General features: G+C 44.6%; 1 protein-coding gene across 1 annotated transcript in view; it reads right to left on the bottom strand.

Moving 5' to 3' along the window:
* Positions 1 to 17,379, bottom strand: part of PEMT (phosphatidylethanolamine N-methyltransferase) — a 143,992-nt gene that overhangs the window by 90,947 nt on the left and 35,666 nt on the right. The window contains exon 3 of the mRNA XM_066576684.1: positions 3,207 to 3,322. Within this exon, the coding sequence (XP_066432781.1) occupies positions 3,207 to 3,322 (116 nt within the window). The remainder of the gene's footprint in view (positions 1 to 3,206; positions 3,323 to 17,379) is intronic.

Here is a 17,379-nt window from a genome sequence, read left to right as displayed (position 1 = left end):
ACAAGGTCTCCGGGGATGCAGAAGGAGCAGCGCATTCCCGAATCACAACACAAGCAAGGAACGTTGAGGTGCTCAGGAGGGATCCAGGTGATGCTTAGTACCTGGTGATACTGTGTCCCCGACTCCAGGAGGCCGCGGTCACCTCACACTATGTGACATAGAGCTTTATCCCTGCATGCCAAGGGACTAATCTGTACCAACGGACTGATATCTGGATTGGACCACAAGGGTTGTCTTACATAACAGTTTTAAAGATATTTTCCAAATTAGTAGCTCCACTACAAGCAGATAAAGTAAATGGAATCTCTCTTTGCTGGAAAATCAAAAGTCAGAGCTCCACCCGTGTTATGTAACTGCGACTGGGCTCTCGGAGTGACCAAAACACTGCAGTTTTGAAGTTGTTTATTTTATTTTTATAATGGTGTTAACTCTGTGAGATCAGTAATGTGATACATCTTTTTTAGAATTTGGGCTTTCAGGAACACTGTGATGGGATCCCAATTTTTAATTTTATTTATTTTTTGGCAATTGGGAAAAGGGAAGTTTTTTTAAAACTTAATATTTTTTCATTTTTCTGACTCATCGGTGACTGTAAGGAACTTGAACTTGCAATTATTTGAGTACTCATACAGTATAATGCAATACTATAGTATCGCATTACAATGTATTCTGACTGGCATTTTATTAAGACTTGCTACAGGTACGTCTTAAAAGGCGACCATTCATGGCAACTCTGGTGGGGTTCAGATGGCACCCCTTAATCTCAATGTGGGGGAGCCGTTCGAAACCTGAGAATACTGTTCAGAACATTTAAAGGCTTAAAAGGTGAAATCAGTGTTATCTTCAATCACAGCTACCTTGTTTCCCCGATAGTAAGACACCCCCGATTGTAAGACGTATCGGGGGTGTCAGGGGGGTCGGCCAATGTAAGCCGTACCCCGAAAGTAAGACATACCGTAGAAAAAAAAAAATCATTACTCACCTCCCCCGGCGTTCTGTCGCGCTCCGGCAGGATGTCGCTCGCTCCTCGTCCCCGGCGCAGCATTGCTTTCTGAATGCGGGGGCTTGAAATCCCCGCCTCCAGAAAGCTAATACACACGCCGTCAGCCAGTTACAGAATGGCTGTGATTGGCTGAAGGCGCACGTGGCTTCAGCCAATCACACTATTCAATGATATCATTGAATGGGTGTGATTGGCTGAAGGCGCACGTGGCTTCAGCCAATCACACCCATTCAATGATGTCATTGAATAGTGTGATTGGCTGAAGCCACGTGCGCCTTCAGCCAATCACAGCCATTCAATGCTGTCATTGAATGGCTGTAACTGGCTGACGGCGTGTGTATTAGCTTTCTGGAGGCGGGGATTTCAAGCCCCGCATTCAGAAAGCAATGCTGCGCCGGGGACGAGGAGCGAGCGACATCCTGCCGGAGCGCGACAGAACGCCGGAGGAGGTGAGTAATGATTTTTTTTTATTATAAGACATACCCCGAAAGTAAGACATAGTCTGGCTTTTGGGGATAAAAAGAAAGTAAGACACTGTCTTACTTTCGGGGAAACACGGTATTACAGGAAAGTGTCAAAGATGGCCGACACATGCTGTATATGAAGCGGCCAAAGCTCCAAAGACAGCACAATACACCGACATCCAGCGTGTGCCGTACATGTCGGATGTCGGTGTATTACCTCACCATAAAGTTATTGAGAAAAGGCAAAAAAATCCAATTTTCATCATCATTTAAAGGGCATGTGCAGAACACCAGTCTGTGTGTTAAACAAACTATCTGGAAATTAAAGGGCTTTTCTCATTTAAGACATTTAACCCCTTTTCACAGAATGTCTGATCGTTGGGGGTCCAACTACTAGGACCCCAAATTCCCAGGACTAATGCACCCAGATGCACTATGTGACTAAAGTGCACGTACTTGACCACCACTTCAGTCACTTTTGTGAGATCAATAGAAATTGCCAAATGTATCGATCTCCACCTAACCAATAGAAGTGAATGGGGTGGGTGATGAGAATGTGAACCACTGCTGCCTCCACACAACGCATTTGGATGCGCCAGTCTCAGGATCACAACTGTCAGACATTTATCACTTATTCTATGGATAAGAAATCAATGTCTTTAATGGGAAAACCCATTTAAATATTGCTGGTCATTTCTTTGGATAGGTCATCAATCTTGGTCGGGGTCAGACTCTCAGCACCCCGGTCATCAGCAATTTGACGGGGAAAACAGCACTCCGGCAAGCACTGCAACCTCTTCATTGTATAGCAGGCACAGCACGGTTCGTTTGTGCAGTGGCGGTGTCTAGTATTGCAGCAAATAGGAACGCGCTGTAGAAAAGCTGTGACCAACAAACTTGACATCACAGGCCAAGCAGGAGCCAGCAGCACTCACCTGAGCGCCCTTCAATCAGCTGATCGCCAGGACTGCTGAGAGTCATCCACCAACAATCGGACCTACGAGTATTCTAAAGATATTCATATTTCTTCGCTATAGCTGGTTGATAACCAATATTGTCGCCATTTCCTGCCACTAGTGTCACCTACCTGTGCGAAAAAGTCCTTCAAATTCAAGATGAGTGTACATACAATTTCTGAAGTATGGCCGACCATTCCCAGAGTATTGTCACATTGTTGGCAGCACTTTAAAAGGCATATTCATTTTTAGATTTTGCAGCATGCTGCAATTTAAATCCCACGAGCAGAGAATCTCTATGACTATCCGCTCGTGGACAGCGGGGCTGCGCTTTTCATAGTAAGTCTATGGGGAAAAAAAAAAAAAAAAAAAAAAAATCGACCATGGACAGGAGGCCTTATCGTGTCTTCACGGAGCTGGTGAAGATCTACCCTCCATCGGCTGTTCATCATTACATTGGCTGGATCATGACCCCCATGCACTCCAGCAGGTCACATAATTCACACTGTGATGTCACGGATCACTCCGGGAGCAATCCAACAATGTGAAAATGAATAGGTCTATTGTCTAGAATGTCGGGGCACACCTCTGTGTTCATGTTCTTGTCACTACAACCAACGGACCGAGACCATGCCACGTAATAGTAGTTTTTGCTCAGCTGTCTAGTTACTTTGGGAAGAGTAGTGTACTTTGCTTCGCCCCATGCCAAACCCTTGGTGTAAGTTCAAGTGAAGACAACTCACGGCAGATCAGGAAAGTATTTTGCAGTAGCCATCGACTTACCAGTGGCCCCTGTACATGGCCAGAAATATAAGTACAGCCCCAAGGATGTAGCATGCAATGTACGGGGATCCAAAACACCTGGAGAGTGCTCGTGTGCGGTACTCCCATCGTGCCACCTGTTGGGAGAACAACCAATGTTAAAATGTGTTGCATCAGGTCCTCCAGTCAGATTTACTTGGGTGGGGGTCCTGAACAGGGATCTTCATGTCAGCAGGCTGGGTTCATGCCTTTGCAGTTACGGCCCCACTGACTTCAATGATGGCTTCCTTTTGTTCATACTCACCACCAATCCTCTGTTCAGGATCTTCTTAGATTTGACTCCCAGCACTGTGAATGTGGCAAGTGGGCGGTCCCCACTGCCTAATGTCAAAGAAGTCAGATGCCACCCACTAACAGTGGAGACCACCCACTTGACACCAAGAGCCAAATCTACAAAGAGCTTGTATGGGAGAAGAGGGGTGAGTAGCAACCAAAGAAAAAAATAGTTTGAGTCAACGAGACAGAGGCTACAAATCTATTGAGCTGACCTGAATGACACAAGGCCACGACGGGCCCGAATGACACAAGGACACGACAGGCCCGAATGACACAAGGACACGACAGGCCCGAATGACACAAGGACACGACAGGCCCGAATGACACAAGGACACGACAGGCCCGAATGACACAAGGACACGACGGGCCCGAATGACACAAGGACACGACAGGCCCGAATGACACAAGGACACGACAGGCCCGAATGACACAAGGACACGACAGGCCCTCTTTAAAGTGGTTTTCTGGGACTAAAATACTATTGATCTATCTCCAGGATAGGTTATCAGTATTAGATTGGCATAGTTCCTGCGTAGCAAACCCCCACCAATCAGCTGTTTAAGGCAGGCACGGCCCTCGGTGGAGTGCCACGGCCACTTCAATGGAATAGCAACTCAACCTACATGCAACTAGGAGCACCTGAAAGGGATCGAGGTGCTCTTAGTTGCTTGTAACCAATGAACATGACATCACAGAAGAGGCGTGGTGATCACCGAAGCGCCGCAGCCTCTTCCATCAGCTGATCGATGGGGTCCAGAGCAGGGGACCCCCGCAGAGCTGATATTGATGACCTATCTCAAGAATAGCTCATCAATATCCTATTTCACATTAGATTCCATTGGCTTGGTTTGTACCACTGGCATCATGTGACTTGAGTAATGTGACAACCCGCTGCTGGGAATCGCCTTGTATTACTAGAACAATGCAATGACCATGGCACAATTGTATCCTCCGCCCCAGGTTTTATATCTCTGCTCTGCTCCATCCTGTATACACAGTTAGAAGATTACCCTATTTTTGATGTATTATAACTGGGGCAAGCGGCATTTCCCTAGCTACAAGCCGCTCTTGTTTATTAGCTCAACCATGGGTCTCCAAGCAGATGCCCCAGAATCTATGGAGAAGGTCGGGCGCCGGCTGCGTCACTCCGAGTTCCTCTGCACCGTCCCATACAAAAGAGTACAATGCAGCTAATCAGCCCAGGACAATGAGACATATACAAACCCCATAACTAGGGGAAACCAATCCGGGCAGGAGAGAGGGGCCCGGCGCGGCCACAGGGGCCGCTCACCGTGACCTAGGATATATCACTGCTCAGTAGACCAGCGTTCTCATTGACCTAACAGAGGCATAAACACCATCTATCTCTGTATGAGCCGCCCGCATGAACGAGCTCAGACCTGGCACGGACCCGTGATAGGAGCCGCTTGGTAACATAACAAAGCTCCCATGTTTCCCAAGCTCGTTTGGTAGGATCAACGAGCCGGAAATTAGCCCTTAAGGATGGGGCTATTTTTGGTTTCTTCTGTTTTTTTTTTATTGGAGAGGAGAAACCAAAAATGAGCGCTTATTTTTCTGGCACCGTAGTTGTCTGAGGGCTTTTTTTTTTGTATTTTCCAATGATACTATTTAATGTACCACTATATAATTTACTGTAAAACTATAAAATTTCTAAGTGAAGTGAAATGGCAACCCCCCCCCCCCCCCCCTCCAACCCTCCACACTGCTGCCATCTTTTGAGGAGCTGCCCTCTTCTGGCCACCGTAAGTTTCTTATTTTTCCATTGGGGTTCTATTGAAACAACTTTAAAGTACAAAACTTTTTATCTGCTTTCTATAAAATGTTTTTGAAAATGGCATGACGAAAAATACCGCAATTCTAGCGTTGTATACTTTTCTTCTGACGACGTACACCGTGGGATAAGTAGCCCATTACTTAAAAAGAGCAGACTTTTATGGACATGATACGAAATACATTTTAGTTCTCGCTTTATTATAGAAATGGAAAACGGATTTTTTTTAAATTTACTTTTATTATCCTTTGTTTACAATAATAAAACAAATTTTTTTTTCACTTGCTACCACCTTATTTTAGTCCAAATAGGGGACTTGAACTTGCAACTGTTGATACCATAAACTGCAGTATTTTAGTATTGCGGTATATAGTATTTCTGATGACACTCTATTAAGACAGGTCACAAGCCAGTTATAAAAGACAAAAATACACTGCAGTCATGGGGACTTCAGAAGGTCCCATGTTGCCATGACACCTTGCAATGTCATCCCAGCAGTGCCATTAGGCAACAAAATCGCGTAAAAAGCAGAGATCTTGGTGAAACAAAGTATACTAGAAAGACGAAGCACAGAAATAATCTTAAGGTGGGGGAAGCAGGACACATTGCTGCTGACCTTTCCTGAAGACCACTGGTTCTCTTTTTCAGCCATGGAGCCCTTTTTGAGGCCTCTTTCATACAGACGATATCACACCTGCGTTCCCGTGATTTTTGTGTAATATCGCGGCCATTCACGTTTTTGCGACAAAGAGAATAGGACTTTCTTATGTTGAAGTTGTATCACACGAGAACCGCAATTTCGTGTGATTCAACAAAAACAAAGCTTTCCTAGGGAAACATGGGCTACAAAACATCACAAATCGCAGCAATATAGAGCATGCAAGATAGCATCAGAGAAAACAGCGCTAATGCGAAGGCCCCCATTTGAAAGCATGGGCTTCACATACATGCGTTTTCTTGCACGATTTTGTCACCTGTGTGAAAGCGGCCTGAAGCAAAAGTTTCTCATGGAGCCCCAAAGCTCAACAGAAGGTGTGGTCAAGGGAGGGGTTAGGGGCGTGGCTTATCACAACATATCATTTTTACCTCTGCGGTTATTAAAAAAAAAACAAACAAAAAAAAAAAAACACACAGGGCGGAGCGCTGGATGGGCTATTGATATACATTATATTTAAATTTAACAGGCTGTGGAATTAAATCCCGTCAGTATCCGCACGGGTTTTGTCCAGAGTTTCTCCACAGCGTGTAGATGAGATTTTCAAAATGTCATCCACTTTGCTGCTATAACTACTGTAAGTTCTGTAGCAAATCTGCCCCATGTAGTAATAGTGACCCCCTATATTGGTGGCCACAGTAGTAATAGTGACCCCCTTTACTGGTGGCCCCAGTAGTAATAGCATTCCCTATATTGGCCCCAGTAGTAATGGTGGCCCCCTATATTAGTGGACCCAGTAGTAATAGTGACCCACTATATTGCTGACCTCAGTATTAATAGTGACCGCCTATATTGCTGACCTCAGTATACATAGCGACCCCCTATATTGGCCCCAGTAGTAATAGCATTCCCTCTATTGGCCCCAGAAGTAATAGTGATCCCCTATATTGGTGGCCTCAGTAGTAATAGTGACCCACTATATTGCTGGCCCAAGTTGTAATAGTGACCCCTATACTGCTGACCTCAGTATTTATAGCGACCCCCTATATTGCTGACCTCAGTATTAATAGTGACCCCCTATATTGGCCTCAGTAGTAATAGTGACCCCCTGTATTGGTGGCCCCAGTAGTAATAGTGACACCATATATTGGTGGCCCCAGTAGTAATAGTGACCCCCTATATTGGCCCGAGTAGTAATAGCGTCCCCCTGTATTGGTCCCAGTAGTAATAGCGTCCCCCTGTATTGGTCCCAGTAGTAATAGCGTCCCCCTGGTTTGGTCCCAGTAGTAATAGCGTCCCCCTGGTTTGGTCCCAGTAGTAATAGCGTCCCCCTGGTTTGGTCCCAGTAGTAATAGCGTCCCCCTGTATTGGTCCCAGTAGTAATAGTTTCCCCCTATATTGGTCCCAGTAGTAATAGTGACACCATATATTAGTGGCCCCAGTAGTAATAGTGACACCATATATTGGTGGTCCCAGTAGTAATAGCGTCCCCTATATTGGTCCCAGTAGTAATAGCATCCCCTATATTGGTCCCAGTAGTAATAGCGTCCCCTATATTGGTCCCAATAGTAATAGCATCCCCTATATTGGTCCCAGTAGTAATAGCGTCCCCTATATTGGTCCCAGTAGTAATAGCATCCCCTATATTGGTCCCAGTAGTAATAGCGTCCCCTATATTGGTCCCAATAGTAATAGCATCCCCTATATTGGTCCCAATAGTAATAGCATCCCCTATATTGGTCCCAATAGTAATAGCATCCCCTATATTGGTCCCAATAGTAATAGCATTCCCCATTGTGGCCCCAATAGTGATAGTGTCCTCCTTTGCTGCCCCAATAGTGATAGGGTCCCCCACTGCCGTTATGCTCTTCAGATGCAGGGAGAAGGTGTTACATTACTTACTACACCCAATCTTCCCTGTTTCTGTGGCACCTGAGTGAGATTACTGGCAGTGGAGATAGAAGGCTGTGAGAATAGGAAGTTGCTTAACCACTTCCTCTTCCTGAAGCTGGAGGTTTAGCAGTATGGATTAGAATAGGGGGAACTGGGACGGCTGTGGGCCCCCTTGGCGTCTCGGTGTGGTCACCCTAATCACCCCTATTAGGCCACTCTTAGGCAAGTTTCACACGGGTGAGGGTGATACCATGAATGACGGCCCAGTATCGCCCTCGTCATCCATCTGAAGGCCCCAGTGATGCAAGGAGCTTCCATGTGAGAACAGCCTGACATCACTTCTGGGATGAAGGGAATCCCCCGCTGCAGCCGTCAGCCGCGGCAGAGGATCGCGGAGTTCTCCTATTGCTTCCAATGTGCCGGTGCTGCTATGAGAACAATGGGCGATCTCGCAGGAAGATAGAACGCGCTGCAGTTTGTTTCCTGCGTTGCATTGCAGCATGGTGCCAAACGGTAAAACATCACCCATGTGATGTGATCCGCGTTGCTATGTCGACCGCAGGTCCTGGACGTTGTTTTCCTCATTACAGTCTGTCGGGACAACCGCTACAGCGGTGAGTAGAGCGGGGACTTAGAGCCTTCGTCGGGGCCCCTGCCAATCACTCAAGGCAATCATCCATACCTGTTCGGTGCAGTTTTGACACTCCGGACCCCTGCTGATCAGTGCTTCAAACAGCTGATCCGTGAGGGTCCTGAGTGGCCAACCCCAACCCCTTTAAAAAAAAACCACTTAAGGGGGCACTATAACTTTTGCAAAGGCTCCAGAGATTTCCTCTTCTATTTACATTCCCTTAACCCCTTCAGGACCACAAAAACTACAATTATAATACATCTTCTGTGTTTATTTTGGGGTGGAGTTCTATTAGGTGTACCTGTGTTTTTGTTTTTTTAATGGTGTGTTTAAAAAAATAAATAAATAAATAAAAAGGTGTTCTTTTCCCTCCCAATTTTTTTTTGCCAATTCTCAATATTATTTTCAAATCTGCCTTTCTTTACCCATTTTCAATTAGTTTTTTTCCTTCTCTTTTCAAAATTAAAACCATAGATTTCTAACTGGAGGGCAGCTAATGCTCTCCAGTATTTTGACAGATCCCTATTTATGCACGCAGAATACACAGTGAATAGAACTCACTGATTTCATGGGTTTGCTCACAAGCGCGTATTTTGCATGCACACTTCCATTGCGCAAAAGATTATGCGTCATGTTCTATTTTTCTGTGCATTTGCGCAGGGAGGTGCACACAAAAATGTAACACCCAACGCGCATGCGCAGATGCACATACACCGGCGTGAATCCGGCCTTAGGTTCCATTTGCATCAGTTTATCTGTTATGATCGGTTTATAATGCATCTTGTGATTTAACGGATGTGTCAGACATGTCCGTCCTCCTTTAAGTAGGATGTGTTAAGAAATAAGGAGCCTCAGATAGTGATGGGAAGATGATGGGTGTGTTGGGTACACAGATACAGCGTTCTAGTTCACCCCAAAGATGTTGGATAGAATTGAGATCTAGCGGATGAAGTCCGCAGACGTTCTGCTCCTGTAGTCTGTAGGATCAGACAACACAGGGATTGTTAGCAACCGTGGAGACACATAGGTCTGCGGAGGAGCTGCGTACATTACATGGTAGATTGTTTTTGCTCAAGACTATTTGGAATGTTTACATTTTATTTACTGCAGTTGAGTTGGAACAATTAAACTACAGGATGTTGGCAACCGTATTGGGATACCCGTAGAAAGTGATGAATGCCATATTATCTACATATTTCCATCTGATAACATACATGAGTTCCATCCATATTGCTAACAGCGTATTGATTTCAATGTGTTTATTCACATGAGCCATTTGTCACTCACAGAGATGCAATATAATTAAAAAATTTTTTAAAAATTAACATTTTTGAGCGATTCCAGACGATGTGCGGGATGCTTTCACAGCTGGTACAAGGCTTCATTGTTCATGTTTGGTCAGTTTACGAGGTCTCCGTGAACGTGGCGGCTCCCCCGCACCGCCCAGCAGGCTCCACCGCACACACCAGATGGCTCCCCCGCATGGCTCCCATCTCCCAATAACAGCCAACAGTGGACTGTGGAAGGTCCTGAAGCTGCGATGTCCCGTCCTGATTGGTTAGTGACATCCCCCCACCAGACCCCGTTGTCAGCAGTACACCTGCGGGCATCTGTTGGTGTGTGATACTCTCCTTTATACCCAATGCTCACACATCACCTGACCACACAGGATTGGTGGGGGGCCAATACTTTTGTCAATATAGTGTAGGTCTGCAAAAGTATTCATATCCTTTATTGGTATTTGTGCAGTAAGTGCAAGGAATATTGGACAATAATACAGTTCACATTGTACATATACGAGCTGCTCGCCTCATCATGTACCGTGGGTATTAGCATCCTAGCAGTCTGTACCGTGGGTATTAGCATCCTAGCAGTCTGTACCGTGGGCATTAGCATCCTAGCAGTCTGTACCGTGGGTATTAGCAGTCTGTGCCGCGGCCCTGAGTCTGCGAGGAAACACCAGCTGGACCAGATTTCATCACACGTCATTCCTGTCCCTGTCAGAACAGACGAAGGGTCAAATATCAGCCTGCTTCACCTGGCCCAGCGCACCTCGTATATATAATATGTCAGGACTGATCAGCAAGGGCTTGTTAACCACTACAGGTCTTGCTGCCTAACCCTACAACAAAGGAGCTGGTAGCAGCTATTACAGCATACCTGACCTATCAGAATAAGCCACCATTAGAGATGAGCGAGCATACTCGCTAAGGACAATTACTCGATCGAGCATTGCCCTTAGTGAGTATCTCCCCGCTCAAAAGAAAAGGTTCGGCTGCCGGCGCGGGTGAGAGGTGAGTTGCGGTAGTGAGCAGGGGGGAGCGGGGTGAAGAGAGGGAGAGAGAGAGATCTCCCCTCCGTTCCTCCCCGATCTCCCCGCCAGCAGCCGAACCTTTTCTCTCGAGCGGGCAGGTACTCACTAAGGGTAATGCTCACTCGAGTAATTGCCCTTAGCGAGTATGCTCGCTCATCTCTAGCCAGCATGTGTGTAATAAGTGTAATAAGGAATAACACTACATCTGGCCATTATATCATTTATATCCTGCATTTAAATCGCCAGTTTCTCCCTATGCAGGATCCATGTCCAATTCACGATCTTCCATGATCTGGTTGGTGTAGACTGCTATTATGTCGTCTCCATACACTGCACACACAGGAGAGCAGGATCTCTTCTCTATCCCTGAGCTGGTGGGTGTAGACTGCTGCTATGATGTCTCCATACACTGCACACACAGGAGAGCAGGATCTCTTCTCTATCCCTGAGCTACTGGGTGTAGACTGCTGCTACGGTGTCTCCATACACTACACACATAGGAGAGCAGGATCTCTTTCTCTGAGCTGATGGGTGTAGACTGCTGCTATGAGGTCTCTATACAAAATACACATCGGAGAGCAGAATCTATTCTCTATCTCTGAGCTGGGGAGTGTAGACTGGTGCCATGACATCTCCATACACTGCACACATAGGAGACCAGGATCTCTTCTCTATCTATCCCTGAGCTGGTGGATGTAGACTGCTGCTATGATGTCTCCATACACTACACACACAGGAGAGCAGGATATCTTCTTTATCTCTGAGCTGGTGGGTGTAGACTGCTGCTATGATGTCTCCATACACTGCACTCATAGGAGAGCAGGATCTCTTCTTCTCTATCTCTGAGCTGGTGGGTGTAGACTGCTGCTATGATGTCTCCATACACTGCACAAATAGGAGAGCAGGATCTCTTCTTCTCTATCTCTGAGCTGGTGGGTGTAGACTGCTGCTATGATGTCTCCATACACTGCACAAATAGGAGAGCAGGATCTCTTCTTCTCTATCTCTGAGCTGGTGGGTGTAGACTGCTGCTATGATGTCTCCATACACTGCACACATAGGAGAGCAGGATATCTTCTTTCTCTCTCAGCTGGTGGGTGTAGACTGCTGCTATGATGTCTCCATACACTGCACACATAGGAGAGCAGGATCTCTTCTCTATCTCTGAGCTGGTGGGTGTAGACTGCTGCTATGATGTCTCCATACACTGCACACATAGGAGAGCAGGATTTCTTCTTCTCTATCTTTGAGGTAGTGGGTGTAGGACTGCTTCTATGTCTTCATACATAAGAAGAGACCCTGCTCTTCGCTCTACCTCTCATAGCACAATAACAGTATTATGGAAGACATTATACAGCAGAACTAAGCAGTGTAGATGTGACTAAGCTGTACAGAAAATCACTTACAACGGAGTACAATTTTTCAGCACAAAAAGTCATTTTAGGTAAGTGAGGCGATTTGCACTTAATCTAGTTATGACACTGACTATCACACAAGTACGACGTTGTTACAGAGTGTGTGACTAGTGAAAAAGAGGGCTGCAAATATCTTTCCAGTACTTTCTCTATAATAACTGATCAAAAGTGTTTCATCAGTAACAACTGTGAAAAGTGTAAACTGAATGTCCAATTCCAAATTCCTGTACCAATTAATTTCACAATATATCTGTATAGCAAGTGAGAGCTTCAGTTTTCTGTTACAGAACTCAAAATCCCATGCACAGATATAGAGTCAATTGAGGAAATTTTGGTTGCCTACAGTTACCACTAGGGGGAGCTCCGAAGCTAAATTATTAAGCTCAATGCATCAACAGTTTCCATAGAGCTACCCTGGTGGGTAAGAGGTGCATTACTTTCCCAATGACATCAATAGAAAAGAACAGAAACACTATTCTAAGGGTTGTTTTACACGGGCGAGAAAATCGCGTGATTTTCACATGATGCGAGAGTCAGTAAAAAAGCAGATTAGGAAACCAATGATTTACAATGGTTTCCTTCCCATCTGCAATGTTTTCACTCATCAGATGTTGAGAGAATAAAAAAATGACGGGATGCTCTATATTTCCGCGATGTGTGATTTTTTAATTTTTTTTTTATCTCCCATGTTTCTCTACGGAGGCTTTTTTTTTGTCAGTTCAGTTTTCGGTTTGCAGCGATGCTGTGCGATTTTTGAGAGACTCCTCGTAAGGAATCGCCCATTATTTCCAATTCGATCTTTATAAAAAAAAAATTCAATTTTTACCCCTGAAGTCTACTGGATGCACTTGCGACCTTTTCACGTGCACGAAAATCACAACTACATAGATGTGAGGTGTTGTGTTTTTTTTTTTGTTTTTTTTTTACGCAAAAATGCATCATGCTCGCAACCAGCAACGATTTACAAGTGCGATATGGGTCAGAGTTTCTCAGACCGCCATCTCGCTCGCCCGTGTGAATGCACCCCGAGGCTCCATTCACACGGGCCAGTTCGGTTGCGGAAATAAAATCGCAGCATGTTCTATTTTAGTGCGTATGGCTTCCATTGAAATTATTGGAAGCCGTCCGAACCATGGCCCATGCGCAATTAACACTGCGGGTAGGTCGCAGATGCCCACGTCATACTGGGAAAAAGAAAGATTTAAAAAAAAAAAAATCTGTACTGCACATCTCTGGCGACGAGCCGCCGGGCCCATCCGCAATACAGGAATTTAAAGGTACGCGCAGGCGCCGGCCACGCATGTGGAGTCCAACCCATCCATATTTGCTATCAGTCACACAAGTTAATTGCTGATTACTCAAGCAGATCCGATGCATTCCATGATGGAAAATACCGCCATCCCGTCCCTCCAGATCAGGCGCGTGAGCGATCAGTAATGATCAAACTGAATTAGCTCCGTGTGTGCTTCATCTGTAATAGCACAAGTTTCCAGCTGGCCAGGTCACGTGCCGGTGATACGGATAGCAACGTGCTGATGGGTCACCGGCGCACATCATCAGCCGGCCGCGCAGTGACAGCTGTCATCGCAGTGGTTGGAGGTTTCTGGCTAAATCCAGAGCTTTCTATAAATATCAGCTGATAAAATGGCCTCAAAATAACTAATTTCCTATTAGGATGCTAATCCTGGAACAGACGCGCCTCCGTCCAGAACAGAACATTGGCTTCGTGTCTGGATGGATGACCGTCTCTCATCACAGCAGCCTGGCAGTCCTGAGTCACGGCCGTGGCTGAACTGATCCGGTTTACGGCTGGATGGCCAAGGCCTGATGGCGGAGGGGTGGAGGTCAGGGTGAAGTGTGCATATCAGGACGAGAACCGACAGCTGAGCAGGGGTTATACATCTCCTACTATCATTGATGTGTGCAGCTGGAACAGTCAGGCTATAGGGACTTCACAAATCCTATAGAGCTGTGCAGCTGATGGCCGTACTGACCTCCCCTTCGCCGGCACCAGCCTCGACAGGACTACAGTGTGACCGGTCTGGTCACATTTAGATTTACTGTCGCCCCCAAGCTCCAGCAAGGCTCAACGGCACGAGCTCTATATCAGTGCTCGATCCTGAGATGGTGGTGACCACTAGACCACCAGGGATGTGAAGATCAGCCCTTTACACACTGACTAATGAAGCTCGTCGTTCATTGGGCTTATTATTCTTATACTCAATAGACATCGGGGATAATCTTAAAGTGACTTGTCTCAAGAGAGGTTTCAGCGTTCTTACAGGTCTTCAAAAAAAATTTCCATAACAAAATCTTGATTTTCAATGACACTCGTGGAACTCAAAATACACGGAATCAAAGGGTTTAGGTTCCTTCACACTGGCCATCGCGTCAGAACTGCTTTTTCTCGCAAAAACATGGCTGCCACTTGCGATTTTCTCGAGTCATTTTGCTGTAATTTTTGAGTTCGAAAGTCAAGAGGATTTTCTAATGATAAAAATGCATCGCACAAAAACTGCAAGTTTCTGCTTTGCGATGCGATAAAAAGGAGGCTCATAGGGAAACATGGGAGATTAGAAAAATAACGCTAAATGCAGAAAGATAGGGCAGGTCGTGATTTTTTTTTTCTCGCAACATCGCATGAGTGAAAATATCGCAAATGTGAAGGAAACCATTGAAAATCACTGGTTCCATAATTCAGCGCTTTCACTCACATCGCTCAGAAAATGTGCAGTTTTCTCGCATCTTTATTGTTTTTTTATATACAAAAACAATAAAAAGGACGCACCCTGCTAGTCAGGCCAGTTCCGGTTAAATATATATATTTTTATTTAAAAAATTCCCGAATATGAGCGGCCGGTTGAGAACAAACACTTCAATGCACTTTAAAATCTGAAATGCCTTTTGTATTTTTAGGACTGAGTATAGAGATTCTGGTGTGTTTTGAGTTGTGTTGATCCAGAACAATTACTTTATTCCTTTGGCCTCGAGTGTTAAACACAATACTAGATTGTGATGGAATAAAGAAATGGTTTGGGGGAAAAAGAACTAAAACTATGAACAGAAATTATTATTACTACTCAGAAAAAATTCCATGACAAATGAGAACATTCCATGACATTTCCGGGTATTCCATGACGCATATGAACCCATATTAACCTCTAGAGGCCGGTGGAATATATATTAGACTCCATGGATATTTATTATTGACATTTTTATATTATATTACTATGTTAATTAACCAATGGAATATTATCACCAGGGATATGATAAAGAACCAGGTTGATGTCAGGAATATTATTAGTAAATCCACTAGACACCAGGGGTATCATTCCTAACCCACTACATGCCAGGAATAGGATAATAGTAGTAAATCCACCAGACACCAGGGGTATCATTACTAACCCACTACATGCCAGGAATATGATAATAGTAGTAAATCCATCAGACACCAGGGGTATCATTCCTAACCCACTACATGCCAGGAATAGGATAATAGTAGTAAATCCACCAGACACCAGGGGTATCATTACTAACCCACTACATGCCAGGAATATGATATTAGTAGTAGTAAATCCACCAGACCCCAGGGGTATCATTACTAACCCACTACATGCCAGGAATATGATAATAGTAGTAAATCCACCAGACACCAGGGGTATCATTACTAACCCACTACATGCCAGGAATAGGATATTATTAGTAGTAAATCCACCAGACACCAGGGGTATCATTACTAACCCACTACATGCCAGGAATATGATAATAGTAGTAAATCAACCAGACACCAGGGGTATCATTACTAACCCACTACATGCCAGGAATAGGATATTATTAGTAGTAAATCCACCAGACACCAGGGGTATCATTACTAACCCACTAGATGCCAGGAATAGGATATTATTAGTAGTAAATCCACCAGACACCAGGGGTATCATTACTAACCCACTACATGCCAGGAATAGGATATTATTAGTAGTAAATCCACCAGACACCAGGGGTATCATTACTAACCCACTACATGCCAGGAATAGGATATTATTAGTAGTAAATCCACCAGACACCAGGGGTATCATTACTAACCCACTACATGCCAGGAATATGATAATAGTAGTAAATCCATCAGACACCAGGGATATCATTACTAAACCACTACATGCCAGGAATAGGATATTATTAGTAGTAAATCCACCAGACACCAGGGGTATCATTACTAACCCACTAGATGCCAGGAATAGGATATTATTAGTAGTAAATCCACCAGACACCAGGGGTATCATAACTAACCCACTACATGCCAAGAATAGGATATTAGTAGTAGTAAATCCACCAGACACTAGGGGTATCATTACTAACCCACTATATGCCAGGAATATGATATTAGTAGTAAATCCGCCAGACACCATGGGTATTATTACTAACCCACTACATGCCAGGAATAGGATAATATTAGTAGTAAATCCACCAGACCCCAGGGGTATCATTACTAACCCACTAGATGCAAGGAATAGTATATTATTAGTAGTAAATCCACCAGACACCAGGGGTATCATTACTAACCCACTACATGCCAGGAATAGGATATTATTAGTAGTAAATCCACCAGAGGTATCATTACTAACCCACTACATGCCAGGAATATGATAATATTAGTAGTAAATCCACCAGACACCAGGGGTATCATTACTAACCCACTACATGCCAGGAATAGGATATTATTAGTAGTAAATCCACCAGACGTATCATTACTAACCCACTACATGCCAGGAATATGATAATAATAGTAGTAAATCCACCAGACACCAGGGGTATATTATTATTAGTAGTAAATCCACCAGACACCTGGGGTATCATTACTAACCCACTACATGCCAGGAATATGATAATATTAGCAGTAAATCCATCAGACACCAGGGGTATTATTACTAACCCACTAGATGCCAGGAATAGGATAATATTAGTAGTAAATCCACCAGACACCAGGGGTATTATTACTAACCCACTAGATGCCAGGAATAGGATAATATTAGTAGTAAATCCACCAGACACCAGGGGTATCATTACTAAACCATTAGATGCCAGGAATAGGATATTATTAGAAGTAAATCCACCAGACACCAGGGGTATCATTACTAACCCACTAGATGCCAGGAATAGG

Source organism: Eleutherodactylus coqui, chromosome 8 (genome assembly GCF_035609145.1).
Source record: "Eleutherodactylus coqui strain aEleCoq1 chromosome 8, aEleCoq1.hap1, whole genome shotgun sequence".
NCBI classification, from domain to species: domain Eukaryota; kingdom Metazoa; phylum Chordata; class Amphibia; order Anura; family Eleutherodactylidae; genus Eleutherodactylus; species Eleutherodactylus coqui.
Note: the sequence above shows the minus strand (reverse complement) of the source record. Positions and strands in the feature narration are given on the sequence as shown.